The sequence below is a fragment of the Molossus molossus genome, unplaced genomic scaffold, assembly GCF_014108415.1.
Source record: "Molossus molossus isolate mMolMol1 unplaced genomic scaffold, mMolMol1.p scaffold_m16_p_23, whole genome shotgun sequence".
In the NCBI taxonomy this organism is placed as follows: Eukaryota; Metazoa; Chordata; class Mammalia; order Chiroptera; family Molossidae; genus Molossus; species Molossus molossus.
The window spans coordinates 8078921-8106662 of NW_023425359.1; the positions used below are offsets into that span (position 1 = coordinate 8078921).

Below are 27742 nucleotides of genomic sequence, written 5' to 3' on the forward strand. Positions count from 1 at the left end.
ACACCTGCCAGGGAAATTGCTCTGGTTTTTAATACCGGTTTCATCAGATTCCCAGTTATTGGGTCCTTTTATTGTGATTGCTAAGTGTTATGATCTTTTTTTCAGTCTGTTGCTGTAATGGTTGCCACCAGAGAAGGATCCATTCGTTATTGGCCAAGTCTTGCTGGTGAAGACACCTACACAGAGACTTCCGTAGATTTGGGAAGTGATAAGACCTACAATTTCCTAACAGCAGTGCAGGTATACAATGGATATTCTTTCATATTTATTGCAAAGCTATGATGTGGCTTGGAAGTGGGATTTGAATGACTAAAAATTCAGGGTTTTGAATAGACCATGTAGGCCAGGGAATGATCAGAGAGACAAGAAAGAAGTAAGGGTCTGTGATTTGAACAGTTAGAAAAAGGAAAGCACTTCTCATAGGGCTCTGAAATATCAGTGCTGGACAGTAGCTACTGGTATTCATTTCTTTCAGGAACATTTTACAAGAGTGACTTAAAAACTCTTAGATACTATAAAGAATGGTTTGCTAATGTATACTCTGCAGGTTTACCAAAGAAATAAAATCTGATGCCCAATTTGTTGAACTGCAATATGGTGAACCTGCAATTTCAAAATTAGAAAAAAATACTCAATTAAAAAAGCAGAACTGCAACAAAAGTTTTTCTATGTAGAATTAATAATGTTAAGTGAATGGATTCATAAGTAAATTATTTTAATATTGTTCCTTTTTATTCTCTTAAATTTATTTTACGTTATAGATGATTTTTCTTTGTGTTGAAGCATTTTGTGTTAATTTTCTTTATCTTAGATGCTTAATTGATTAATTTCACAATATTCGTTCACAGGGAGGAAGTTTTATTTTGTCCTCAACGGGAAGCCAACTGATTCGGCTGACGCCTGAAAACTTAGGAAAGATTCATCAGCGCATCCTGCCTCAAGGGCAAGGCGTGCTTTCAGGGATTGGTCGGAAGGTTTCTTCTCTTTTGGGAATTCTGTCTCCTAGTAGTGATCTCATAGTAAGTTGATAAAATAACTTGGTTGGTTTTTTTATTTTTTTCCCTTTTTGGATTTTAGGGAGAGGGAGAGAGAGAGAGAGAAACATCGATAAGAGAGAAGAACATTGATTGGCCGCCTCCTGCATGCCCCCCACTGGGGATCGGGCCCACAACCTGAGCATGTGTCCTGACCGGGAATCGAACCAGTGACCTTTTTGGTGCATGGGTCAACACTCAACCACTGAGCCACACTAGCTGGGCTAAAATAACTTGGTTTTATACGCTTGTTTCTTAGGTGAAATCAGTAAGTTGGAAGTTTCCTATGAAGTTAGTGTTGCCTCTGTATGTACAGTAGTGTACATGAAATAAAACCTTGATCTTTTTAGTGAAACATTTTTATTAAGATGATCAAGTGAGTTTATACTAACCCCCTCACATACCCTGTAACATTAATATTCTTAAGGCACACAGATTATTTATTAAGTGCGTTCTTTGAATTAGAACTAGTGTATAGCCCTGGCCAGTTTGGCTCAGCAGTTAGAGTGTTGGCCCGTGGACCAAAGGGTCTTGGGCTTGATTCCCAGTCAAGGGCATGTACCTGGGTTACAGGTGTAATCCCCGGTCCCAGTCAGGGTCATGCAGGAGGCAACCAATCAATGTATTTCTCTCACATTGATGTTTTTCTCTCTCCCTTCCTCCTTTCTACTCTTAAAAAAAATCAATGGAAAAGTATCCTTGAGTGAAGATGAACAAAAATACAAAATAAAAAAACTAGTATATAAAAGTATAAATGTGTTTAAAAGCTAATTTTGCTTTCTAGACTTAAACAAAGTGTATTCTCCACTTCCGTGATTCCAGCTTGCTGTGGATGACTCAAATCTAGATCTGTCAGCTGGGCTTCCTCGAGCTCCAGAACAGTGAAGGGAGGATGATGGGTGCTGACGTTTATGGAGCATCTACTCTTTTGGGTGCTCTATAGTTGTTATTTTACCACAACCTAAAATGTAAAGAGATTTCTCTCCAGTTTGCAGATGACAGTGGCTTCAGTGAGACCAAGTAAACTTCCCAGGGTTACAGAACTACTCCGGCAGATTTATGCCCAGGCCTGTTTCAGTGGAAAGCACATCTTCCTTTTACTGTGCCTTTTCCCTCTAATTTCAGGTTGCTCTCTGCTTCCTTGAATGGTCTTTGAACCTAAAACTTAACATGTTTAAATTGCTCATACTCTCTTTTCGCTCCTGTTGATTACACATGAACCTACAAAACTCATTTCCCTTTTGACCTTTTTCTGTTAATGGCACTGTCACTTTATCCGTGACCTAAGTATAAAACCTTGACTTGGCAGGGGGGTGGGGGTAGGTAAGGGGAGTCTCTCTCTCTCTCTCTCACCTTTTGTAATATATGAGTTATTTACCAGGTGCTGTAGATTTGACTTCTATCATGTCTCATTTCCACCCACATCTTTCTGCTTCCATTGTTATACCCTAATCTGCCCTCTTGCTTGGTAAATTTCCCCTAAGCTCTTGGTGCCAGTCCAGTTTACTCACTTTGCCACTATCCCATTAGTGGCTGGAGTCACAGTGTAGGAGAATTGGAGACACTTCAGGTTTTAACTCAAAACACTCATGTATAGGCAGTGCCCTCTGCGGTCCCCGGATCTGTCTCTTGCTTCAACAGTGTTCGGACGAAACAGAGGCAGGGATGCCCCTTTTTTCACCCTCCGACCTCTTTTCCAGTCACCACCTTCAGAACCACCTCAGCCATCCTCAGCCTCTGAGACCAGTCAACACCAACACCATTTTTTACCTTAACTCTTTTTTTTTTTTTTATCCTCACCCGAGGATATTTTTCCATTTTTTGTACAGATAGAGTGGGAGGGAGAGAGAGGAAGGGAGAGAGAGAGAGAGAAATATCGACGTGAAGGGACACATCGAGTGGCTGCCACCCGCACGACCAACCAGGGCCGGGGACAAACTGCAACCGAAGTACATGCCCTTAGCGGAAACCGAACCCGGGTCCCTCCAGACCGCAGGCAGACACTCTAACCGCTGAGCCAAACCGGCCAGGGCCCTTAACTCTTTATTGCTGAACAACATTGAGCTCCCAGGTTCATTAGAATTATTCCACCAAGGTGGAGGCTGCCATCAGCCACCTGGTCAACCTGCATCTGTAGGCCTCCTACCTCTACCTCTCTCTGGGCTTCTGTTTCTACCACAGCGTGGTGGCTCTGGAGGATGTGGACCACTTTTTCCACAAGTTGGCTAGGGAGAATCGTGAAGGCGCTGAACATCTCTTAATGATGCAAAACCTGTGTGTTGGCCAAGTACTTTTCCAGGACAAGCTGCAGCCTTTCCCACAGTGAGTGGGGTAAAACTCAGGACGCCATGAAATCCATGGTGGCCATAGAGAATAACCTGAACCAGGCCCTTTTAGATCTGCAGGCCCTGGGTTCTACCCTGCCAGATCCTCATCTCTGACTTTCCGGACAGCCACTTCCTGGATGAGGTGAAACTCATCAAAAAGGTGGGCAACCACCTGACTAACCTACTAGATTCATTTTCCTGTAACAGCTCTGTTCAAAAGCCATTGATAGTATCTCCTGTGCTTACTAGATTTACAAATTTACATTCTCTGCTGTGTGTCCCTAATTTCTCATTTGAGCCTCATTTTTGCCTTTTTTCTGGTTATAGTCTGCATTCTAATTTAATAGGACTGCTAGTTTTCTGAAGACCCTTTAATTTTCCCGCCTCCCAAGTCTGCTCTTCGTGGGCCTTCTGCCTTTACATTTCTGCCTGTGGAAATCCTGCCTTGTTTGCAAGGTCTGTTTCAGGATCATTCCTTCCTTTGAATCCTAAATGAAGAATTCTTCTAGGAATACTAATCAAGTATCATAAAATGTATGCAATTTGAATTTCAGAAAAATTATTATTAACATTAGAACTTAATCTAACAACTTGACTTTTCTTCCCTCTCCATACAGCTTTCAAGTGTCCTTTGGGATAGAGAGACCTCAAGTTTTTATAGCCTGACAAGTTCAAACATCAGCAAGTGGGAATTAGATGAGTCTTCAGAAAAACAGATATGTAGTTGGGATATAAATAGAGCCCTGAAGGAAAACATCACTGATGCTATTTGGGTAAGAAACAGTAATATCCATTTCCAGTTCACATTTATGGTTACATGAAAATGTTTGTTCCTTCACTTGTTTTAAGAAAATATTTTAATGTAATATACAAACATAGTGTTTAGCCATCAGATAAACAGAAATTGAGTATTTAATCTCTAGAAATATTGCAAGTCAGTGATTTACTTTTTTTTTTTTTTTTTTTTTTTTTTTTGTGGTACGTGCCCCTAGCAGGAACCGAACCCGGGACTCTGATCCGCAGGCTGACGCTCAACCGCTGAGCCAAACTGTCCAGGGCTACTTAAAATTTTTTTAAATGTATATTTTATTCAGTAACTATTTGAGCTGCTGTGGATAGGCACTTTGTAGGTGCTGGGGGATGCAGAGGTGAAAAATGATTCTCATACTCAAGAGCTTGTACTATTGTTTTCATATAGGGATCTGAAAGTAACTATGAAGCTATTAAAGAAGGGGTCAACATTCGGTATTTGGATTTGAAGCAAAACTGGTAAGCAATTAGTCATAAAGAAGATAGGTAGTTGTTTGGAAAATAGATTGATGTTTATTATAAAATGGTGAACAATCTTGCTATATCTTCTTCTGATGCTAATCTTACCATACTATTATGCCTTACTAAATCTGTTTGTGTTCTTTATCTAGAGATGTTAGTTCATTTGAGAGATATAAACAGTTCTTAACCTTCAGCTGTGTATTCTTTCATTAGTGTCTGCCCTGGTTAGAGATGCATCTTCTCTGCTCTCACTGCTGAGAGATGCCTTTCCCACTGCTGGGGGCTCATATTGTCACCTTGCTCCTCTCAGTGGAGATACCAGGAACACTTCTCCAGCCCCTTTTCTGTTGCCAAAGGAGCCTTAGAGAGTAAGCCTATGTTTGTGGCTTTATTGAGTAAAGGAAGGACAGTGTAAAGTTTTTTCTTTTTTAAATTTCTTTTTATTTATTGCTTTTTTTTTTTTAAGAGAGAGAGGAAGGGAGAGGGAGAAATAGAAACGTCGATGAGGGAGAACATCAGTTGGCCGACTCCCGCATGCCCCCCAATGGGGATTGGGCCCACAACCTGGGCATGTGCCCTGATCAGGAATCCAACTGGCGACTTGATGCTCAACCACTGAGCCACACCGGCTTGGCCAGGATGAGGTTTTTTTCTTAGCAGGACAAGTTAGCACTCCAGCATGGTTTGTACTCAGGGTGAATTTCCTCTTAGAAACAACTCTTAAGTGGTGCTTAAGATCCCAGTTTAGTCTGGGAAAGCAAATTTATCCCACATTATTACTTAGCTTTAAAACCAAAAGTGATGTGAAACTTAAAAACCAGCCCTGGCCGGTTTGGCTCCGTAGTTAGAGCGTTGGCTTGCAGACCAAAAGAGTTTTGGGTTCGATTTGGGTCAAGAGCACGTACCTCGGTTGTGGTTCTTCTGCGGCCCTGGTTGGGTTGTGCAGGAGGCAGCCAGTCAATGTGTCTCTCTCTCTTCCTCTCTCTCTCCCTGTCTTCCTCTCCCTCCCACTCTGTCTGATGAGAAATAGAAAAGTATTCTCTGGTGAGGGTTAAAAAAAAAAGAAACTTAAAAACCATATGTAATGTGGAAGTTCATAATGAGTGCAAATATGTAGCTTGTATGCCTTCAAAACAAAACTTCCCAGAATTTAAGGATGGTTTTTATGTGTTTTAGAGTAATTTAGTGTAGTGGAACAAATCTGTTTGTTTTTTGGAAGGATATTGCAGTCCTGTATAATTTTTCTGTCTCAGGCTATCAGTAGGATCCTTCTTTATAGTTTCTGAAAACCTTATAGAAACTATCAAAGAAGTAAAAATAATAGTATATATTTAATTTCCATAAACAGTTTAATTAAATACAGTTTACCAGCTTTTATTTATTGTAAGACTTTCAGAAATTTAGAACTGCTACTGGACACAGCTCACTGTGGGCACATGATGACATTTTTCACATTTTTCAGAATGGAGACATAGTTTGAGAAGGTAGAAGAGAAACATACTTAGGAATTACTCAATCGGGTCAGACCCAGGGCTCCTCTCCCCCAGTGTTGGCAGCCAACAAGATTCGTATGAGTCTGTGAGACTCAGCACTCATTCTCTTTCTGACCCTCCTCTCCACCTTTACTCCAAGTTATCCATTCATCACTTTCTATGTCCTCCAGGTCTGGTGAACCCTACAGAGTGTTCTGTATCTGGACGGATTTCTGCTTTTTAAAAACAGTGTTTATCTTCCTGATGCTCACTGATACTCACTGATTGGTTGCTCATTCTGACCAGAGCTGCAACCTAGGCTTATATTTTCTGTGAACAGGCTTATAAAGTCTTTTATTAGATTATTATTACTGATACAAAGCTCAGAGACTTTCATTTTAGATGTAAAATTTAGATTTTTAAAATCTTAAAATGTAGTACCTTATATGTACTCATGTAAAAATTTGTCAAATATTTAAAACATGAAGATTTAAAAAATAAAGATAGCAAATAAACATTTACACACAGATTTTTGTGTAAACCCCAGCGTCATATTTCTTGGGTAAATATCTAGGAGTGGGATTGCTAGGTCAGATGGTAAGGGTATGTTTATAAGGAACTTCCAGGCTGTTTTCCAGAGACTGTTGATCTTTCTTTTGCATTGATTAGTGATGGGCTCCTGGTTTTGGCAGCAGCATGGCATCCAGCAGATAGTCCGTGTCTCACCTATTACTCTCTGATAACAGTAGAAGATAATGGCTGCCAAATGTCAGATGCAGTAACTGTAGAAGTCACTCAGTATAATCCACCTTTTCAGGTAAGCTTTCTATCTCAGTTAAATCACAAAGTGATAATAACATGCTGAGCTTTCTTTCCCTAACCATTGCAGGGTCAAATTCTTTGAAAGATTCATCTGCAGGGCTTGGATGTATTTTCAAATAGACACTTTTTAGAGATTTCTTTTTATTAGCCATCTCAGACTTGTTCCTTTGCTCAGCTTTAGCTAAAGAGAAATGGGAGTTGAAGCAACTGACAGCAAGCACTTTGTTTCTTCTCACCTGGCTCTGTGAAGAGTTTCTCATTTCCTTATTGAGTAGAAAGAAAATATTGATGGTGAAATGCAGAATGAAAAATAAGGAAGAAACCTGATAAGAATTAGGGTTTGGTTTTGAGCCCTGTATATTATAGAAATACTCCATTTCTGCTTAGAGTAGGATTATTTTTGTAGGCATTAGATACTTAACCAAGTTCTTGTAAATGATGAAAAGATCTCTAATTTTAAGTTTCTTAATACTATTTGGACATATTGTTTAATAACTGATGTTCATAAGGAAAAACCTTAACAGTTGTAAGTTCATTTCATTTAACCTTGTGTAGTACTAATTCTGTTAAATCTTTATTCTTAATATAACTTGTTAAACTGAATACTGTAAGGAAATCTTCTGATTTGTTCTTTTATTTCAATAAACCATAACATGTATTCTGATTATGCAAGAAAAACATGCCCAGTGTTAAAATTTTCAGACAGTGCAAACAGGTACAATGAATACAATTGGGGAATTAATAGAAAACGATAAGATCCCACTTTTAATGTTTTGTTTGTAAAATTGCTTCTTTAATAACAAATTATTTTTAGCATTTGCTAATTTACAATTGACCTTTGAACAATTCAGGGGCAAGGAGCACTGACACACACACACACACACACACACACACACACCCCTGTCGCAAATTTACATATAACTATTGACTTCTAAAAAACTTAACTACTAATAAACTGCTGTTGACTAGAAGTCTTACTGGTAATATAAACAGTCAATTAACACACATTTTGTAAGTTATATGTATTATATACTGTATTTGTACAATAAAGTAAGCTTCAGAAAAGAAAATGTTAAGAAATCATAAGAGAAAATATATTTAACAGTACTATATATCAATATTGAAAATTTGTCTGTTACAATGAATTGTGTTTATGTTATTTCGTACATCAGTATTGTCTTATGTACTACAAAACACTAGATGTTTTTATACGTGTTCCTAACATAAGACATCAAAAATGAAAAATTATGTTTATGGGCAGGTATAATGATTCATGCATTGTTAACAAAGAAGCAATAATATGATTGCTTTATGGTAGCCATGCAATTGCTACACAGCAATATGGAAAAAATTGCATATAAGTGGACCCATGCAGTTCAAACCCATGTTGTTCAAAGGTCAACTGTAATTAGGTATTATTTCTATTTCTGCTTCTGAGTTTATATGTGAACAAATTAACTCAGTTTTCTTGTACAGTAAACCCTTGATTTTGCAGACTTCTATTTAATGGACTTCAGATTAACAGACAAGATTTCTGGTCTGTATGTCATATGAAAATTAACACCTTATTAATTTTAAAATGCTTTTAACCAAGATTTGATTATAATTAAATTAACAGGTTATTTTGTTGTTGTTAATTCACTGTTATTTTAAAAAATTTTAGCGAATAGGCCATATGTTGGGAAAAAACACTGTAGTAATTTTGCTGACATAAATAAGTATTACATATCTACAACTATAGTCTACATTAAAAAAATTTTGTTTTCTTTTTTGATTTGAGAGAGACAGGAAGGGAGAGAGAGAAACATCAATGAGAAAACCTCAGTTGGCCACCTCCTCCTGCATGCCCCGCACTGGGGATTTGGCCCACCACCTGGGCATGTACCCTGACTGGGAATCAAACCAGCAACCTCTTGGTGCATGGGTCCACACTCAACCACTGAGCCACACCGGCCAGTCTATAGTTTACATTTTTCAATTCAAGAATCACCACTCAAAAACAGTGTTCGGGGAATGTTTAGCACAAGATCACACCACATTGCCCTCCGTAATTGGTGTGACTTTCTGCAGCAGTTTTAATGTGTGCTGGCTGGTGCTCCCAGGTGCGGTAAGCCACGTCCCAGCCGTTTTTATTTGTTTTTTTCCTCACGGTGACTAGTGAATGCACACATTTCACACATTTACTAGACCTATTCAGTATACATTTAAAATTAATGCATATAGAAAACTTTTCTGTGAAATTAAACTTTTCATACATACTTAATTCTAATTACACAAATGTGTCTATATAAGTAAAAATAGGTGAACTAACTAATTTGTCAATTTTTTAACATATGCATTGAGAAAACCTACTTTATTATGTAATGGGACTTTCGGCTTTCACGGACTCCCCCTTACCCAAATTAGACTGTTATATCGAGGTTTTACTGTACATGATATCTTGATAGTGAAGTAAGAACCAAAATGTTTATCAGGAGTCATTTATAAAGTATTTACTAATTCTAAAATAAATAATATAATGAATTAGTTCTTTTGTTTTCTTTCTCACATTTGTTGATAGGCTTCTAGTTAAAAATCTTATCACCATGGAAATGTTTTTAAAATTGGCTAATTATTTGCAGCTCAACAAATGAACTTCTCTAATTAATATTTATTATAAAACATATTCTGTCCTATTTTATAAGTCATCTTATAAAATAGGGTTGTGTTTAGGTTTTCATAAGAACAGTCATTGAATTATTTTATCATTGTTATGAGGTGGTGTTGTACAAAAATAGGAATTATAAAATCATACAGATAAGCTTTTTATTACAGTTCTCATTAAATATAATTTTAAATTTGCTTTTCAGTCTGAAGAGTTGATTATGTGTCGGTTGATGGTCCCAAACTTTTCAAATCAGGCCGCCTATCTGTACAATGAAAGTGCCGTCTTCGTGTGCTCCACAGGGACCGGGAAGTTTTCTCCTCCTCAGGAGAAGCTTGTCTTTAATACGCAAGGTACAGTGGCAGTTGTAGAAAGTAAGATAACTGAACTCACTAGTCATTCTTAGTCTTTGTTCTTTTTCTGTAAGTGTTGCTTTAAGCACGATACCTCTAAGTGTTATTGAGACATTCTCTACCATACACCTATAATAGCTGAAGTCACAACCCTACTGAAAAACCAACAGGGTAGTAGAATTCCCAAACTCATAATTGGGGGCAAAAATATAGTAACATTTTCTCCACAAGAGGCCTAGAAGGAAAGAAGCAACGCCAAGAATTCCTTATTCCTAGCTAGTAAGCGTGACTTATTCTGAGTTGTTCTTTAAGTAAGTGTATCCAGACCCCTGGATAAGAAGAATCTCAGGTGTTGGACACATGGGGTGGGGCATACAGGAGTGAAAAAAGCCAAGCAGATGGTTTAATCAGGATATTTTTCTAGAGGGGTGAAGCAGAGTGCTGAATCCAGGTGAGGCAACAAGCTGGAACCTAGATTTTACAGTCGCAGCACGAGAGCCTTGACCGTGGGTGGGCAGGATGGTATTAAGGCATTGAGCAGACTTAGACCCCCCTCTCCATTGGCTTACTCAGTAAGTCAAGGCAGAATTGGATAAAGGACCCCATTGGACTGCAAAAGTTATTATTTTGAATTTTACAGAATGAATAATTTTACTTTTTGCTTATTCAACTACTGTCTTACAAGGCTAGTTTTTATTGTCCTAAAGTTGAAGGACACAGAGTCTGCTACTTCAAATAGCAGCAGGCTCTGTATAATTGATTGTGTATTTCTCTGTCTTTCAGGGGACAGTATTTTAGGAGCTGGTTCCTGTGGTGGTATTCCTGTCCTTTTCTCTCGGAACAGTGGATTGGTGGCTATTAGTTCAAGGGAAAATGTGTCCATATTAGCAGAGGACCTTGAAGATTCTTTAGCATCTTCAATTGCTGGACCAGGCAATGAGGTAATGTGGTTCTATATGATTTTAAAAATTTTATCAGACTATTTCCCACAAATGTTTTCAAAAGTCAGATAGTTTTAAGAGTTGTGATGAAAACATTAGTTCTTTTATCTCTCTCATCCCCTTCTGTTTGACAGAAGCAACTACTTTTAAGTGTTTTTAGCTGTTTCTTCTGGTATTTTTTTCTATATTTCTAAGTAATATGCTCATATTGCTGTCTCCGAATTCATCTGTTTTAGACATCCACTGATTTTCTATTATAGAAGATGAGGATTTGGGGTAACTTACCTTTCTTTCTCTGTCTTTATCATCCCAGTATAGTTTTTATTTTCCATTACAGTGACAATATGAATATGCTCTACCGTTCAATGAGTCAAGTGATATACTGATTACATTTCCTTTATTGTACGATGTCATGTGATTCTGGAGTGTGGAATGGACTGGCTTATATTTGCTTGCTTACTTTGGCTGAATCTTCCCACGCACTGCAGCGGTGCTGTAGGTGCCTGTCAGTAGTTTTCCCACAGTCCAATCTGTGGAAGCTCTGCATGTACTTTCCTTTTCCTGGGCCTCAGCCTTCCTCAGGACCTGTCCCTGCACCACAGACAGAGGGCGGCCTTGTCTCCCCTCTGCTCTGTCATTTGCCATTCCTTCTTCTGGTTTCTGTCTTCATGTGTTGTGGGTCAAATCACAGATGTTTGGTGGTTGTGCTTCTTTTTCTTGTTATTTTGGGATGGTTTTTGAGAGGGAGAGTTGGGTAAAAATCATCAATTTTATTGTTCTGTCATCTTGAAACCTGAACTCTCCTGACCTGTAAGATTTTTATCATTCTTTTACAGGAGACTATAAATAATACTGTTTGGGATCATTTCCATTTGAGTAGTATGTGAAATATTTAGACTATTTTTATAATTCAAAACTGAAGTGATTTGGTACAGTTTCAACAAAAAGTAATGATTTTTAAATTTTGTAATCGTGGATTTTGTGATACTGCTGATGTTCTGAAGCTATCTTATAGTATTCCATTTCTTTAAAATTTTCAAATCTCTGTTTAAGCTTGAAATCAGCCATTATGCTTAGTAATATACATTGTGATGAGTTATAAGAGCAAACCCATAAAAGGGTTGTGTTCATTATGGTGAAATCCCCAAATAATTTTACTCACAATCTAATCCCTCAATTATATATACCTTTTCTATAGGACTTTGGTTGATCATTTGGTTCATTTTATCTTGTTTCAATAAATGTTTTATGTATATAAGCCATTGGTATAGAAAGTATGGTAAACAGCTGGTGTACCTGTGTTGTTGCTATCATATGTGGGCCCAGTTTTTAGTCCAATAATTAAAAATATTCTGATACCTTCACCTCTAAATTATAGTTTGTTGTTTTACAGAGTATGGTTTTTGAGACCTTTACAAAGACTGAAACCATAGCCCAGGAAGATAAAACCAGATTGCTAAAAGCTGCTTTTCTGCAATACTGCAGGTATAACACGTTTTCTAAATTATAGCTTAAGTCTGAGGACACATTTTTCTGACATGCTACTTATTTATTGACTGGTGGGAGTGAGTTGGAGGAATGATGTCATTGAGGAGAAAATGGTTTTTTAAACTTCAGCTCTTTAATAAACTGTTACTCTGAACTTGGGAGTCACAAGAGGGTTCCAGCTAGGCTGGGGGCACACAGGATGTAATATAGCCTCTCCACTTCATGATTATTAAGACAGCTTGTAGGCATCTTTTATGTATAATGTTAAGGCAAATACAACATTTTATCAGTGTGATGAAGGAATTAGACTTGGCCTATTAGTTGGGTTTTGCTGTGTACAAAATCACCACAGGACTTAGTGGCTTATTTAATATGTAGCTCATGATTCTGTGGTCTGGCTCTTTGGGATTGGGCTTAGGTGGCTGTTTTACTGGTCCCGTGTGTGGTCAGTTGCCAGCTGTCCCAGCTAGACTTACTCACATTTTGGGGGCGGTGAATGATCAACTCGATCTGCTTCGTGTGGCTTCTCCCCATTGGCAGGATCTCCTGCTCTTGTTTATATCACAGGGTTCCAGAAGTGGCAAGAGAGTAAGCCTCAGTGCACAAGCACTCTTTGGGTCTCTGCTTGGGTCAGCTTGGGTCACATCTGCTAATATCCCATTGGCCTGAGCACGTCATAGGGAGGGCACACACAGGGAGGGGAATAACTGCGTTAAGTCTGTGGTACTTAGTCTGACCTACGACTTGTGGTTTTAAGATGAATTCGGTCATTTCAGCTAGTCCTAGACACATATTCTGCATATCATCTCTTCTGGTACCTTCTTCGAAAGGCGTAGTAAATTCACATTTGAATAAACACTTGGGAAAATTGTGATTCAGTCCTTGCTCTGCCCCTAATTAGCTGTGTGAGGCTTTGGACAGATCCATTAACATTTCTGGAATTCTGTTTCTTCCTTTGCAAAGTATTGAGTGGGGTGGCAGTTCGAATGCATGAAGGCTCATTAGTTTCTCTAGCAGATCTTTGATTTGAAGAAATAGTCAGGGTTTGCTACCTCCATGTTCCCCAGTTCTCAGCTCACAATCTGTAATCCTACTCATAGTGGCTCACTCTCATGGAAGGGATACAGTTAGACTTAAAATTCTGTGCCACCAAAAGAGCTGCTGAGCTTAGTTTCTTGTCCAGGAGAAGACATCATTAGATAATGAAGTTTTTGGTTCTGTTTTTAAATAGCATTCTTTTAATCTTGTTCTGTTGCTTGGTGTTCGATCTTCCTGTCAAGATTTGGATTAAAATACCATGATTTTATCTTGCACAAGTTTTCCTTTAATTAATAATTCTGTCAGATTTGTGGCATCTCAAAATTTAAATATAATGGAGCAAGTCACCATAGTCATTGTATTGGTTTCCTGTGGCTGCTGTAACAAATTACAAACTGGGTGGTGGGGATTTATTCTGTCATGGTTCTGGAGGCTGCAGTCTGAAATCAGTGCCGGCAGGGTCGTGCTCCTTCCAAAGGCTCTGTGGAAGACTCTTTGCTTGCCTGGTGGTTGCTGGCAGTCATTGGCATTCCTTGGCTTATGGATGCATCATTCCATAAGTCGTCTCAACTGTCACACGGCTTTCCCTGTATGTCCTCCTAATGATGACACCAGTCATTAGGCCCACCCTAATCCAGTATAACTAATCATATCTGCAAAAACCTTATTTCCAAAAGGATCACATTCTGAGGTTTTGGGTGGACATGTATTTTGAAGGGAACATTGTTCAACTCAGTGTAGTAGTTTCTAAATGGTTTACAGGAGAAGATTATTAAGCACGAAAAGGGATTCCTGTCCTTAAGTCCTGAGAGTCTAGTAACCTTGGGAACAGTATTATTGGGCCTCTAGCATAGCTATACTTTTGACTTACCCTTTTTAGAATGCTTGAAGTATTGTGAGGGTGATAAGTAATCATTTCTGGCCCTAGCCAGTTTGGCTCAGCAGTTGGAGCGTCGGCCTGTGGTCCAGAGAGACCCAGGTTCGGTTCCTGCTAAGGGCATGTACTTCAGTTGCAGTTTCTCCCCGGCCCTGGGTGGGTCGTGCAGGTGGCAACCACTTGATGTGTCCCTTTCACGTCGATGTTTCTCTCTCTTCCTCCCACTCTGTCTGAACAAAATATCGAAAAATATCCTTGGGTGAGGATAAAAAATAAAATAAAAATAAGTAATCATTTCTAGGGTAGTGTCAGCCAATAGAGTTAAAGAATTAGCCCTGGCGGTTTGGCTCAGTGGTTGGAATATTGGCTTGCGGACCAGAGAGTCCCAGGTTCGGTTCCCGCTAGGGGCATGTACCAAAAAAAAAAAGAGATGCTTCACAGATGGAATTGTGGTACCTTAAGGCAGGATTTTCAGCCTTGTCACTGTTGACATTTGAGGACAGGTGATTTTTTTGTCGTGGGGCTATCCTGTGATAGTACAGTGTTAGCAGCGTCTCTGGCCTTTTCCTCCCTGATGCATTAGTAGCATCCTTCCCCCAACTTGTGACAACCAAAATTATCTTCAGACATTGCCAAATGCTCCCTGGGAGTCAAAATTGATTGATAGCCCTCTAAAGAGTATTATCTATTTAGTTTTTTGCTAAGGCAATGTTACTTTTTTTTTTTTTATCCTCACCCGAGGACATTTTTCGATATTTTGTTCAGATAGAGTGGGAGGGGGAGAGAGAGAGAGAGAGAGAGAAACATCGATGTGAAAGGGACACATCGAGTGGTCACCACCCACATGACCCAACCAGGGCCGGGGACAAACTGCAACCGAAGTACATGCCCTTAGCGGGAACCGAACCCGGGTCTCTCCAAACCACAGGCCAACGCTCTAACCGCTGAGCCAAACTGGCCAGGGCAATATTACTATTTTTAACGCATGGTTTCTTTGAAGTTAATTTTTGTATTATTTTGGTTTTTATTATAACTCATTATAAATAGAAAATCTTTTGTTTCTGAGAGTTTAAGAAACTTATTCTTTTGATTAAAATAGTTAATTATTGATTGATCTTGCCATAGTCAACTTTGTTTTCCCATAACTTATAGCACAACTAGGTTTCCAGCTTCAACCCAGTCTTTAACACTTTTAAGCAATTTTTCTGTTACTCTAGGCAGCTTTATCTCCTGTTCTACCAAGAGACCATTTCAAACCTTTTCCAGTCTGCACTTTGCCACTTCTTTACCCGCTCTCCCGTCCTTAGCAGATGACTCAGTTTCCTACTTCAAAGATAACAGAAACCTGCAGAGAACAACTCCCCTTGCTTAGCTACCTACGAACTCACCTGCATCCAAACACTTTCTCTCTTTCCTTCCCTGTAAAGTGAGAAGAGGTGCTTTTTGTCTTTGTTTTGAATGTCACCGTTTCCTGCTTCTCTTGAGACTGTACTCTCCCAGTTTTTCCTCTTCTATATCTTTGACCTTTCTCGTGCTGGCTCCTCATCAGCCATTAATCATATTTACTCTGCCATTTTTTCCAAAAGGTTAGTCTCTGTGTCCGCCTTTGAGCTCCCACCCCTTCTCTTTGTTCCTTTTTCTAGCTACACTACCTGAAAAGTTGTCTGGTGGATGATTTGCTCTTGTCTCCCATTTTTTTCTCTCTCTACTCCCTGCACGATCATTTCTCCTTCCGTGGCTTCATTTGCTGAAGAAGCACAGCTCTTCCATGCTCTGGGCCCTGCACACACAAAGGAAGAATGTGGAAAAGCAGCTCTGTGTTTCACAGGCACCCTGGTTCCAGCGTGTCCAACACCGCACCTGTCTGCTCCAGGCTACTCGTTCTCTACCCCCGTTCCAGTGACAAGTGCTAGAGCCCATTTATTTGTGCAGGGCAGAGATGTGGGAGTCCTCGTACACTAGTTGCAGCAGTTACTGCATGTATCTTTCCCTCTCAGACCTGTGTGTCTCGTCCTCCCTGCAAGTGCGACGAGTGGAGGCTGCCTTCAGTTTTCTTGCCCTCTGGTGGTTTTGTTTCCCCTCTGTTCTTCCCCAGCCATAGTGTATGTGTAACTTTTTGTTTAATTGTTGGATTCCTCATGACACTAGACTTTGTGAAGTCTTGGACTGTTTTTTTATTTATTTTATTTATTATTTGTTTAACCCTCACCGGAGGATATTTTTCCATTTATTTTTGGAGAGAGAGGGAGGGAGAGAGAAAGAGAGAGAGAGACGGAGACATCGATGTGAGAGACACATGGATTGGTTGCCTCCTGCACACAGCCCAACTGGGGCCAGGGATTGAACCTGCAACTCAGGTGCATGCCCTTGACTGGGAATGGAACCTGCAACCCTTCAGTGCAAGGACCGACCCTCGAACCACTGAGCAACACCGGCAGGGCTCAACATATATTTGTTGAATTACCAAATGCATAAGAGTTGTTCCTTTTAAATAAATGTTATTAAAAGGAATTTGTTTGGGGAGAAAAAAGTAACTTTGGGCTAAAATATACAAGTTTAATGTCACGATTAACTTTTTCATGGTGAGTATTGAAAATGTTTTGCGGCCTTTAATACTTTTGTTTTCCAATTTTATTTCAGAAAAGATTTGGGTCATGCTCAAATGATGGTTGATGAACTGTTTTCCTCTCACTCGGATTTGGATTCCGATTCTGAATTAGACAGAGCTGTTGCCCAAATCAGTGTGGACCTGGTGGATGACTACCCAGCCTCTGATCCACGATGGGCAGAGTCTGTCCCTGAGGGTAAGAACATCCTAATTTTAATATTATGGAATGATATGTTTTGAGAAGAACATTCTGGTTCTTTTGTTAAAGTGTCTCTCAAAACATATTTTTAAAGTCCTGAGACAATAATAGTAATTTGGTACTTTTAAAAAGGTTGTAACTTTTCTTATGGTAGAATTTGAGAAGTTTCCAAACATATCTACGTGATAGAATAGAAACCGAGGGAACACTGGGGCAAGTCTACTTGTTCTAGCTGAAGATGATTAATTAGCCCTGTAGCTGCCTCAACATTTTGTTTCTGAAAGGAAACTGGTGTCTTAGGTAGCAGCTGGCACTCACTGACCCCCAAATTAAGTGATAATTTTGGCATAATCGCTGTATTTGACAAACAGAAACTGTACATTTCCCTATAAGCGGCAGTGAGCAACAAGTCCCAGCATGTAGAGTGGGCACATCATGTGTTTCTGCCTGATGCTTTTCAGCCTGCCCTGGGGACTGTCCATCTGACACGTCTGCCCGCAGCTCTCGGCACTCTGGGGGTTCCCAGGTACCAGGAAACTGTTTCAAACATCTAATTCTCTCCCTAATTTTGTACTTAGCAAGTTTGCTAAGACTCATTAGAGATTTAGGAGAAAGCAGTGTTTACCTTCTTTCTTTGACTATTCCTTTTGAGCCGGCAAGCTTAGAATGATATAAAATAAATGATTAAGCTAGTAGTAACGTATTTTGTGTTTTGAATAAGTATGGTATGAATTGTATCAAACTCTCTCCAGCGGTTCTCAACCTGTAGGTCGCGACCCCTTTGGGGGGTCGAACAACCCTTTCACAGGGGTCGCCTAAGACATAACAGTAGCAAAATGACAGTTATGAAGTAGCAACAAAAATAATTTTATGGTTGGGGATCACCACAACATGAGGAACTGTATTAAAGGGTCACAGCATTAGGAAGGTTGAGAACCACTAACCTTTTTGAAACTCTTGGGTGATGTTTTCCTTTTATATAGATTTTTCTTAACATTTTATTTCTTAAAATTTTTTTTCTTTATTGATTTTAGAGAGAGAGGAAGGGAGAGAGAGAGAGAAGCATCTATGAGAGAGAACATCAATTGGCCACCTCCTGCATGGCCCCCGCCTGGGATTTGGCCCACAACCTGGGCATGTGTCCTGACCAGGAATCGAACCGATGACCTCTTGGTGCATTGGTCGATACTTATCCAGTGAACCAAACCGGCCGGGGTTAACTTTTTATTTTAACAGCAGTAATTACTATAAAGCTAGTATGTTATGTGTTTTAAGTTTTGTTATTGTGTTTCAACAGAAGCACCTGGGTTTAGCAACACATCACTGATTATTCTTCACCAACTAGAAGACAAGATGAAAGCCCATTCTTTCCTCATGGACTTTATTCACCAAGTAAGCATCCTAGTCACTGTGAATAGGGACCCAGGACACTTGCTTTGCTGTCCCAGGACAGTGGGAGAGATGTTTTGTTGGTAGGGGGAGCATGATTGGTATTTTACATTTTTTCTCTGACTTAAAAGTCAGTCAGTCCAGGGCTGCATGGAGGCCTATTACTCCAAGAGTAAAAGCTGCATTGAAAAATAAATAAAAAGTAGAAAAATAGTGTATTTCAGCAGAAGTGTTATTTTAGTCTTTCTTGTAACATTCTATGATATCCTGCCTTTCATTGACTTCCTCTGTGCTTTTATATAAAAATTAGGTTTTCATGAGTAGATTTGTATTATTAAAAAGACAGTGAAGAACAATGAGGTGATAAAAATAGGATTTCTATCTGTAGATTTTTAATTTTGAAGTGCCATTAGAATCAAATTTTCATTTATATTGAGCCTAAAATAAAATTAGAAAATGTTTTTGCTGCTAGACAGAATTGTTACACAGAAGCACCCATTTTGCCATCAGTAGTGGCTCTTATGCACGTGTCCAGATGAGTGAACTTAATCTCATTTGTGCTTATTTTTTCCAAAATTAGTAATACCTTCATGTTAAAGAGATTATAGTCTGTGCTGCCAGTAGAACTTTCTGTGGTGACAAGAATGTTCTGTGTCTGCTGTTCAGTATGGTAGCTCACTGTTTACTGCTGAGCACTTTAAATGTGACTGATGCAACAGAGTAATTTTTTTATAATTTAATTTTAATTGACTTACATTTAAATCTCCACTTTGATGGATATTGGCTACTTTATTGGATGGTGCAGTTTTAGATGGTTTCAGAAATATCTTCATTTTTCCTAGTTCCGTATTCTGCTTGGTTTGTAATGTTTGATTGGCTCCTTTCTGCTCTCGTTGTCTTGACAAGAGAACTCTGCTCATCTCTTTTCTAGTGTTTTAGGTGGGTTCCAGATTAATTGAAAAAAAAATACATTTTCTCCTGATTTAATTGTTTAATTAGTAAAGTGTATGAGTATTAACTATTAGTTAATATTAACTGTTAATACATAACAAACCACTCCAAAATGCAGGTGAATTACAACAATTCTGTGGGCTGGGCGATTCTTCTGCTGATTCCCCTGGGACCATTCCTTGTGCTACAGTTAAGGTGGCTGAGCTGGAAGGTCCCAAGCTTGTGTCCTGACTGGCAGCTGGTGCTGGCTGTCAGCTGGGGCCACTTGGTTGTTCTCCGCTGAGTTTCTCCTTCCACTTCAGGCTGGACTGCTTCTTGGGTCTCAGAGCAGCACTCCAAGGGCATGATCTTAGAAGCTGTAGGTCTCTTAATGTCTCCCCTCAGATATCATATAATGTCACTTCCACCAGAGTGACATTGGTCAAAGCAAGCCATAAGGCCAGCCCAGACAGAAGGGATTGATAAATTGATTCTACCTCTTAGTGGGAGGAATGGCAAAATCAGGCAGAAGGGGTGTATTCTGGGAGGGGAGGAGTTTGTGACCCTGACATGCCACAGTGAGGATGCTCATTGATCAGAGGTGAGAGAGCGGTGGACACGAGCACTTGGGCATCTCTCTCACAGCCTCCCGGGGCTCCAGAGACCCTAAGGGAGCCACACAGTTGTTGCTAGTAATGTTCGCCTCAAGGTGATCATCTGAAATCCCTTTTTGGCTACCCTTTGTATAACTTTTAATATTTAGAGCTTATTTCACTGAGGAATTTACATTAATAATTAGGAACTATAAGTCGCTTCCTTTCTTTTTGCCAAACTCAGCAGCAGCAGTGCTGTGGCTTCACTCCAGAGGGATGGGAGATACTGTTGGTGCCACGGGACAGTATTGCGTCTCTAGCTTCCTGGTATTGAGGGCAGCCTGTGTCCTCACACAGAGTCTGCAGAAGCAGGGAGTTCACGGGATCTTCTTCCTCCTGTGCTGGAGTGATGTCCTCGTGTGGCTCTCCTTCACTGGACACGGAGGAGATGTCATGGGCAGCCAGGGGCCCCCATGTCACACTACGCCTGCAGGATCTGAGGGAACTGGGGAGTGGGTTCAGATCAGGGAAGAACGTATAACTCTTATTTCAAAACAGCCATTGACCAGGTTATTAAACCAGGTTGATTCATTGAAATATTTCATAGCATTAAAAATGAGTATCTAAATGTATTATGAAAAAATAGGATGCTATCAACATAAGGAACAGAACAGTACATAATAGTATGACTCTTCTTGTGTTTTAAAAAGATAACGTCTGACATAGAAATAATATGAAAGCATATAGAGTTATGAAGAAAATTTAATTACAATTACTGTAGGGAGAAAATTGAGCTGGGGACTGGAGACTTTTACTTCTCTGTACCATTAAATTTTCTAGCCATACACATTTATTACTCATGTCAGTAGGAATTCTTTGGGGATTTGGATTATTTTTGTTTTCTGTGTACTTTTCTGTATTTAAAATAAACTATATAAGGAATTAGGCCATTTATTAATGAAATGGCTATACTGAAAATGTAGAAGAGTTTTTATTATTTAAGTCTGTCTCTTGGCTTCTTGTAGTTTAAGTTATTGCAATGCTTTGTCAAAGAAAGCTTAGAAAAACTCTTACAGCCTGGTAACATACCAGAACTGAGCATCAAGCAATCATCAGGGGAAGGAGATGCAAAGGATTGGAGACTCTCTCACTCCCCCCCACACACCCACATACCCACACCCACTGGCTTTAGGGTTCTGGAAATCAGTTGTTGAAGATGGATACTGCTAAGTTAATAGCCCACAAAGGTCTGGAATCTAGGGGAGTTAATGGGTACAGATAGGAAAGAGCGATTTACCATTTTGATAACCAGAAACAATAACTTGAGAAATAAGATAGGTAAAGACAACAGTAGTGGACAGGAACTCTGGAGTAACCCTAATCTTAGAACTGGAATGTCTGTATTTCTTACAGGTGTTAGTGGTACTGGCTGAATTGTGTGTGCTTGTGTTAGAAATAGCCAAAAGGAGAGACAGCTGGAGGTACTTTCTGGGGCAGAGTTAGGGCAGTGGCTCTGTACCCCATTGATTCTGTTGGAAATGGGACTGCATTATTTTGTGTGTTACTGTAAATGCCTTCCAAGAATATGTGTGTTTGTCACTTCGCAAGGTTGGCCTATTTGGACGTCTACGCACTTTTCCAGTAAGAGGGATGCCCATGGCAACTCGACTGTTGCTCTGTGAGCATGCAGAAAAGTTGTCAGCTGCTATTGTTCTCAAGAACCACCATTCACGGCTGTCTGACCTCGTGAACACAGCAATATTGATTGCTTTAAACAAAAGGGACTGTGACATCCCATCCAGCCTAACCCCCGCAGACATCTTTTTTAGAGAGGTAAGACATGTCTTCTTTCTTCTCTTAATATGACTTCATAGAGCTGTGCTATTTACATACTGTTCATACCCCAAGCAGGGAAAAGATTAAGGACAAAAGATCTCACTGAAATTTTAAATTGGACTTGAAAAAAAAATAAATAAATAAATAAATAAATAAATAAATTGGACTTGATATTTTTGGGTAAATTATCACTCAAAAAGTATCACTCATTTATCACTTTCCTAATGCTTTCAGAATTGACTAAGAAGTCCTCCCTATCCTGTGCTAGATGTTTTCCTTTGTCTCCAAATCCACTTTTGACTCTTCCCTGGGAGGGCACCTTGCCAGGGGGCTCCCTTGCCTTTAGCTTCCTATCAGAGGTTGGAGTGGTTATTCCCCCAGCTTCCTGCTTCCACCTCAGTTTGTTCTGCCCTCTCAGACCAAGGCTCCTAGCTGGCTGCTCTCTCTGCATTTCCAGTAACTGCTCCCTCCTGGTGCCTCTGCAGGCCTGGGCTTCACAGTGGCTTCCCCTGTTGAAAGCCCTGTGTGCTGTACAGTCCCTTGTTGGTCCCCTCACTCCTGCCCATGCATTTTTAAACAGACCCTTCACTAAACTCTCCTCAGCTGCCTGCTAGGATTCTGCTGTACACCTAATTTTTAAAATCAGATTTATTTTCAGAGAAAAAGAAAAACCTGTAAACTTCGGAGGGAGAAAAGATCAAGATGCTGGCTGGCTGGTGGCAGCTGAACATTGTAGTACATAGCTCTCGTACTTGGGGATGCCTCCCAACCTGGAGAATGATGGGGAGGTTTGACTCTCTCCTTGGAAGATGTTAACACTGAGAGTCTGACTGTGGTAACAGACGACAGAGCCTGGTTCTGAGGCAGCACTAAGTGCACCCACTTTGGGCATGCCAGTATGTTGCCCCTGCAGTCCTTAACTAGGCCTGTCCCCTTCTCCCTTTCTGGCATTATCTGGTTTCAGAAACAGTGCTAGTGCTTCCCCCAGTTTTGTGAAATTTGGAATTGTTTTCTGTATTTGGGGAACTTTTAAGTCTTTTGGTGCCTCTAATTTTATGTTCTTCCTCCTACAGTTTAGCTGTAAGCTAGCATCTAACAGTCTGTGCCAAGAAGTCTCTTTTTTCTTAATATTTGATGTACTGTAACTTAAAAAAAACTTAAGACTCTGAACTATGTTCAGGTTTCGTGTTGATTCCATAAATGTATTGATTGATTGATTGATTGATTTTTTGAGAGAGGAAGGGAGGGGGAGAGAGAGGTAGAAACATCAATGAGAAAGAACATCGATTGGCCATCTCCTGCACACCCGCCACTCGGGATCGGGCCCAAATCTAGGCTTGTGCACTGATCAGGAATTGAACCAGCGACTTCCTGGTTCCTGGGTCGACGCTCAACCACAGAGCCACACTGGCCGGGCCATAAGTGTATTTAGTTTAATGAGTGCCTTGTCTTCATACCATTTGTTAGTTGTTTTTCTAAGGAATGTAAGGCAAAGCACTTTGTTTTGTATTTCAAACTAGGAAATATGCCGAAAATCTGAATGAAAGAAAGAAAAATAATTCACCTCAAATTTTATGATCTAACCAGTCAAACTGTTTATTTTTTCATTCTTTTTTGTCTTATTTATACGTAATTTTTCATGGTAAAACAAAGACTTTAAAAAAAATAATTAATGACAAATTATTTGAAAGACTTGAGCAAGAGCCTGGTTCCTTTTTCTGCATTTGAATCAAAGTACAAAGCATACTCGTTAATGTAGTATATGTATGTTTTCCAGTTAACTGGGAAAAAAAGGAAGGGTCAAGAAGTTATCAGTTGGATTAATAATTCATGAGTAATACCTTAAGAATATGGTAGAATGAAACTAAAAAAGATTGATTCCTCAAAAGAATGTTCCCTGTGGAAATGGTAATATTGGAAGAATGTTTATATCACATCACCATTGATCTTAATTTCTCATGAAGGTTACTGGTCTTCAGCTCCCTTTGGGTGTGGTTCTGAAGGTCCTCCCATGTGGCAGAACCATAATAAAAAGAAAGCTGGAAAGAGGATATGCCTGAATAGAATGACAGATACATGTATAAATAATCTTCTTTCTCTTTACTCCATTCACTTGGGAATGCAAATTACTTACCAACAAGTATTAGCATTTTAAGAGAAGAGCAGGTTAACCCAAATCAATCTCTGATTGGTGGGCTGTATAGGGGAGACATGATCTGGCAGCCCTGATAGGAAGTAAAATAATACAGAATCTGCCTGAGGGTGTACTCTCCACTTTATCGCCAGTCTGGCTCTGTATAGCAAAGGTAACTGCTTAAGGAAAGAACATACTGGTATAGCATATGAGCAGTATTTGAGACTACTGTGTACATAACTGGTGATAAGGGTGGTTAGTGAGTGTTTGGGCATTTTATCTGCTTTTATATGATTATCTGCCTATTAAATCATACACGCTTTCATTATCATTTTCCATTAAGAGTGTAAAAAAGGTAAGTTTAATCTTACAAATTGAACATGCCAAAGGTTTCTTGCTAGGGTCCTTAGGATGCCTTGGACTGACATCAGAAATGCAAAGAAGAACAGATTTGCAAGACAGATGGTTTTATTTGGGCCACATCATGTGTCTGTGTGTGTTTTGTTCTGTGAACTATTTTGTAAGCTCCTTGAGGGCAACAAATCTGATTTCTCTTTCTTAACTCTCTTGAGTGCCCAGTGCTATGTAAACTCTAAATACTAATATCCACTTAATAAATAAAGGGGAAAAACATAACTGTGAGCTGAAACGGGAAATAAGTGGTTCAGTGCACCATTACCTTCATGTGCTAATTAATAACCAAAAAAAAGAACAATTCGAAGTTATGTGTTTAGTTAGTTATTTTCTATATAGCTATTGCTACTTTATAGACATTTCTGTTATGTCTAAAGAAGATGAATTCAAAGAAATTAGCAAGTTTATTAATTTGTTTAATTTATTTTTGTTACTGATGTTTCTTTTTTTCCCCCCAGACACCCTCCTTCCTCCCTATTCCACCCCCACCCTGCAAGCATTTTGTCTATGTCCATTGGTTATGCATACATGCATATAAGTTCTTTGGTTTGGGTCATTATTTTAATTTATTAGTTAATTCATTAGTTGGGTGTTTCACACTGTAACATGACATCATTTGTAACCTAATACTACTTAAAGGTGGCATTGAGCACTAATAGCTATAATAAAAAATATTTCAGTTTTAGCTGTCCCTTGGTATCTGCAGGGGATTGGTATCAGAAACCTTTCCCCAATACCAAAATTCACAGATGCTGAAGTTCTTTATATAAAATGGCATAGTATTTGCTTATAACCTGTGCACATCCTCCTGTATACTTTAAATCATCTCTAGATAATTTAATATAATTATTTATAATACCTAGTCCTATGTAAATAATTACACTATTATTGTTTAGGAATAATGACAAGAAAAAACACAAGTCTGTATATGCAACCATGGTAGGCCTAAATGCATAGCGCATGTCATTGACAGTGTAACATTTCCCCCCCAAATATTTTGGATTCCATAGATACAGAACCTGCAGCTACAAAGAGCTGATTGTACTTTATATTTAAATGAAAAATCTATCTGGTAGTAGTTCAGAATGTACTTGTTTATAAGACTTAGTTGTTTGAGCACTGTAACTTTTAAAGGTCAGGATATTTGAACTTTTCTTGATTTTTTTTTTTTTAATCTGTTTTCACCATTAGCTGTTCTTTTCTGATTAATGAGCTGAGGGTGTGACGTGATGAAACAAGCCCGTTGAGTAGATTCTAGGTAGTTGTAATTGTTGCCCATTACCATAATTTTTGTTATATGTGGTTGACTTCTCTCTACTCCCTCAGGTATCCCAGATAGATACTATCTGTGAGTGTTTACTGGAATATGAGGAGCAAGTCTTAAAGGATACATCTATGGAATCAGTTGAATGGGCTGAGGCAGTGATCAATGTGAACAACATTCTCAAGGTACCAAAATACGGTGAAGATTTTAGCAAATCAAAGCCTCGGGTGTGGATAAAAGAGAAAGTGGTTTCTGTATCCCTACTCTGTGTCACCATTCATTTATAAGAGTTTTGCCATTTGTTAATTAAAAAAAAAATTGAAAAATACCCTTTTATCAATCATTGAGCAACTGTTTTGAATATTTGCCATGTGCATATTAAAAGTTTCTATAATTCTAAGTTCTGTTTGGTAGAGTAAACCTTTTCTTTAGAGAAGGGTATAGATATCTATTCTATATCTATATATATATCATTACAAATGTATTAATGTTAATGTAACCGTCTAAATAAGTTTACTTTTTAATTACTCAAAAGTTCACTACTTATTGATTTAAATGTTACATTTAATTTTAGCTAATATACTTTATAATAACAGTTTTTTTACTTTGATTACTATAGTTTTCCAAAATTGAAGTTATATTACGGAGTTAAACTTCAAATGAAAAAAGAACCAAAAAGTTAGCTCACAAACTTATGTTGAGTGTTTTTTGATGTTTCATGTTTTATGTTTCAGATTACCTTTAGAAATACTGGGATTCGTCACTTTCTGCATATGATATGATAATGCATTTCGTTTTTTTCCAGGACATGCTGCAAGCTGCTAGTCATTATCGACAAAATAGAAACTCCTTGTATAGAAGAGAAGACTCACGAGGGAAAGAACCTGAATATATTCCATGGACAGGTGAGGTTGCAAACACTGAGCCCAAATATACTTGACTTACTACTAGTTATTCAAAATATATTCTAAAGAGCCATTATTTTTGGAAGCTGTATCAATGCAGATGTGTAAATGAAATGAAAAAGAACTTTTAAGTGCCGTCTCCTAAAGGAGCAATTCTTATGAAAGTTACTTCATTCCCTTGGAAGAATTTATGGGTCTCTTTAATTTATTTATTGAACCAGTACTTATTATACATCTACTAGGTTTTAATGCATATAGTTATTCATAGAAGCAGGCCCTTGCCCTGTATTTTATATTGACTCAATACAAGAAAGTAAGTTGACTAGCACGAAAGGAGTTTAGAAGGAAGGAAGGCAGGATTGCGTTTTTCTGGCTTTGTTGAGGAAGTCTACATAGAGAAGATGGAGTCTGAGCAGGACAAGAGGGGTCAGCCGAACTCCTATTTGATTTATTTTTCCAGCAGTGATGAAGTGATACAATTTTTAGATGGTTGTCCTTTCCCCTGGCTATTTTGGAACCCTTACTTACCATATTATTTTGTGTGATTTCACAGCAACAAGTGGTCCTGCTGGCGTCCGAACAGCAATACTACGCCAGCATGGGATTATCCTGAAAATGGTTTATCCTCAGGCAGACAGCAACCTTCGAAACATTCTGACAGAGCAGCTGGTTGCACTGATTGATTGCTTCCTGGATGGTTATGCTTGTCAGCTTAAGTCTCTGGACAGATCCAGCCATCAAGAAAGATTTAACAATCTGGAAATTGAATATGTACAGAAAAGATCAGATCTCTTATCTCCACTTCGTAAGTGTGTGGTATTTAGCTAAGGCTATGGGTCTCTGAATTTGCAGAACAGGTGAAGGAGTCAGATCATTACTGCAGTGTATTCAGTATAATATCATTAATCTGACTGTGCGAAGAACTTAAAGCAAATATGTACAGCTTTCTGTGTTCATTTATTCAACCTTGTTTTCATTAGGATTGGGAGAAGTAGCTTGCTTTGGTAGTATGTGGAGGAAGGGAATAGCACCTGAGGTAGGTGGTGATGAACCAAGAGACTGAATTTGCATCCTTAATGATTTTATATAGATTCTGAAGTCAAATGCCAGTAACTGGAAAGGTTTCTATTCCATTAATTATTTTTAGTATATAATATGAATAAGGGTAAAATTGCAAGTAATATTTTTTATTCCATCTTAAG

General features: G+C 38.9%; 1 protein-coding gene across 1 annotated transcript in view; it reads left to right on the forward strand.

The window, feature by feature from the left end:
- Positions 1-27742, forward strand: part of NUP133 (nucleoporin 133) — a 51647-nt gene that overhangs the window by 7522 nt on the left and 16383 nt on the right. The window contains exons 5-18 of the mRNA XM_036277518.1: positions 106-240; positions 849-1019; positions 3979-4134; positions 4560-4630; positions 6775-6922; positions 9777-9924; positions 10708-10865; positions 12259-12350; positions 16909-17072; positions 18373-18467; positions 21596-21820; positions 25698-25820; positions 26441-26540; positions 27094-27345. Coding sequence (XP_036133411.1) covers positions 106-240; positions 849-1019; positions 3979-4134; positions 4560-4630; positions 6775-6922; positions 9777-9924; positions 10708-10865; positions 12259-12350; positions 16909-17072; positions 18373-18467; positions 21596-21820; positions 25698-25820; positions 26441-26540; positions 27094-27345 — 2038 coding nt within the window. The remainder of the gene's footprint in view (positions 1-105; positions 241-848; positions 1020-3978; positions 4135-4559; positions 4631-6774; positions 6923-9776; positions 9925-10707; positions 10866-12258; positions 12351-16908; positions 17073-18372; positions 18468-21595; positions 21821-25697; positions 25821-26440; positions 26541-27093; positions 27346-27742) is intronic.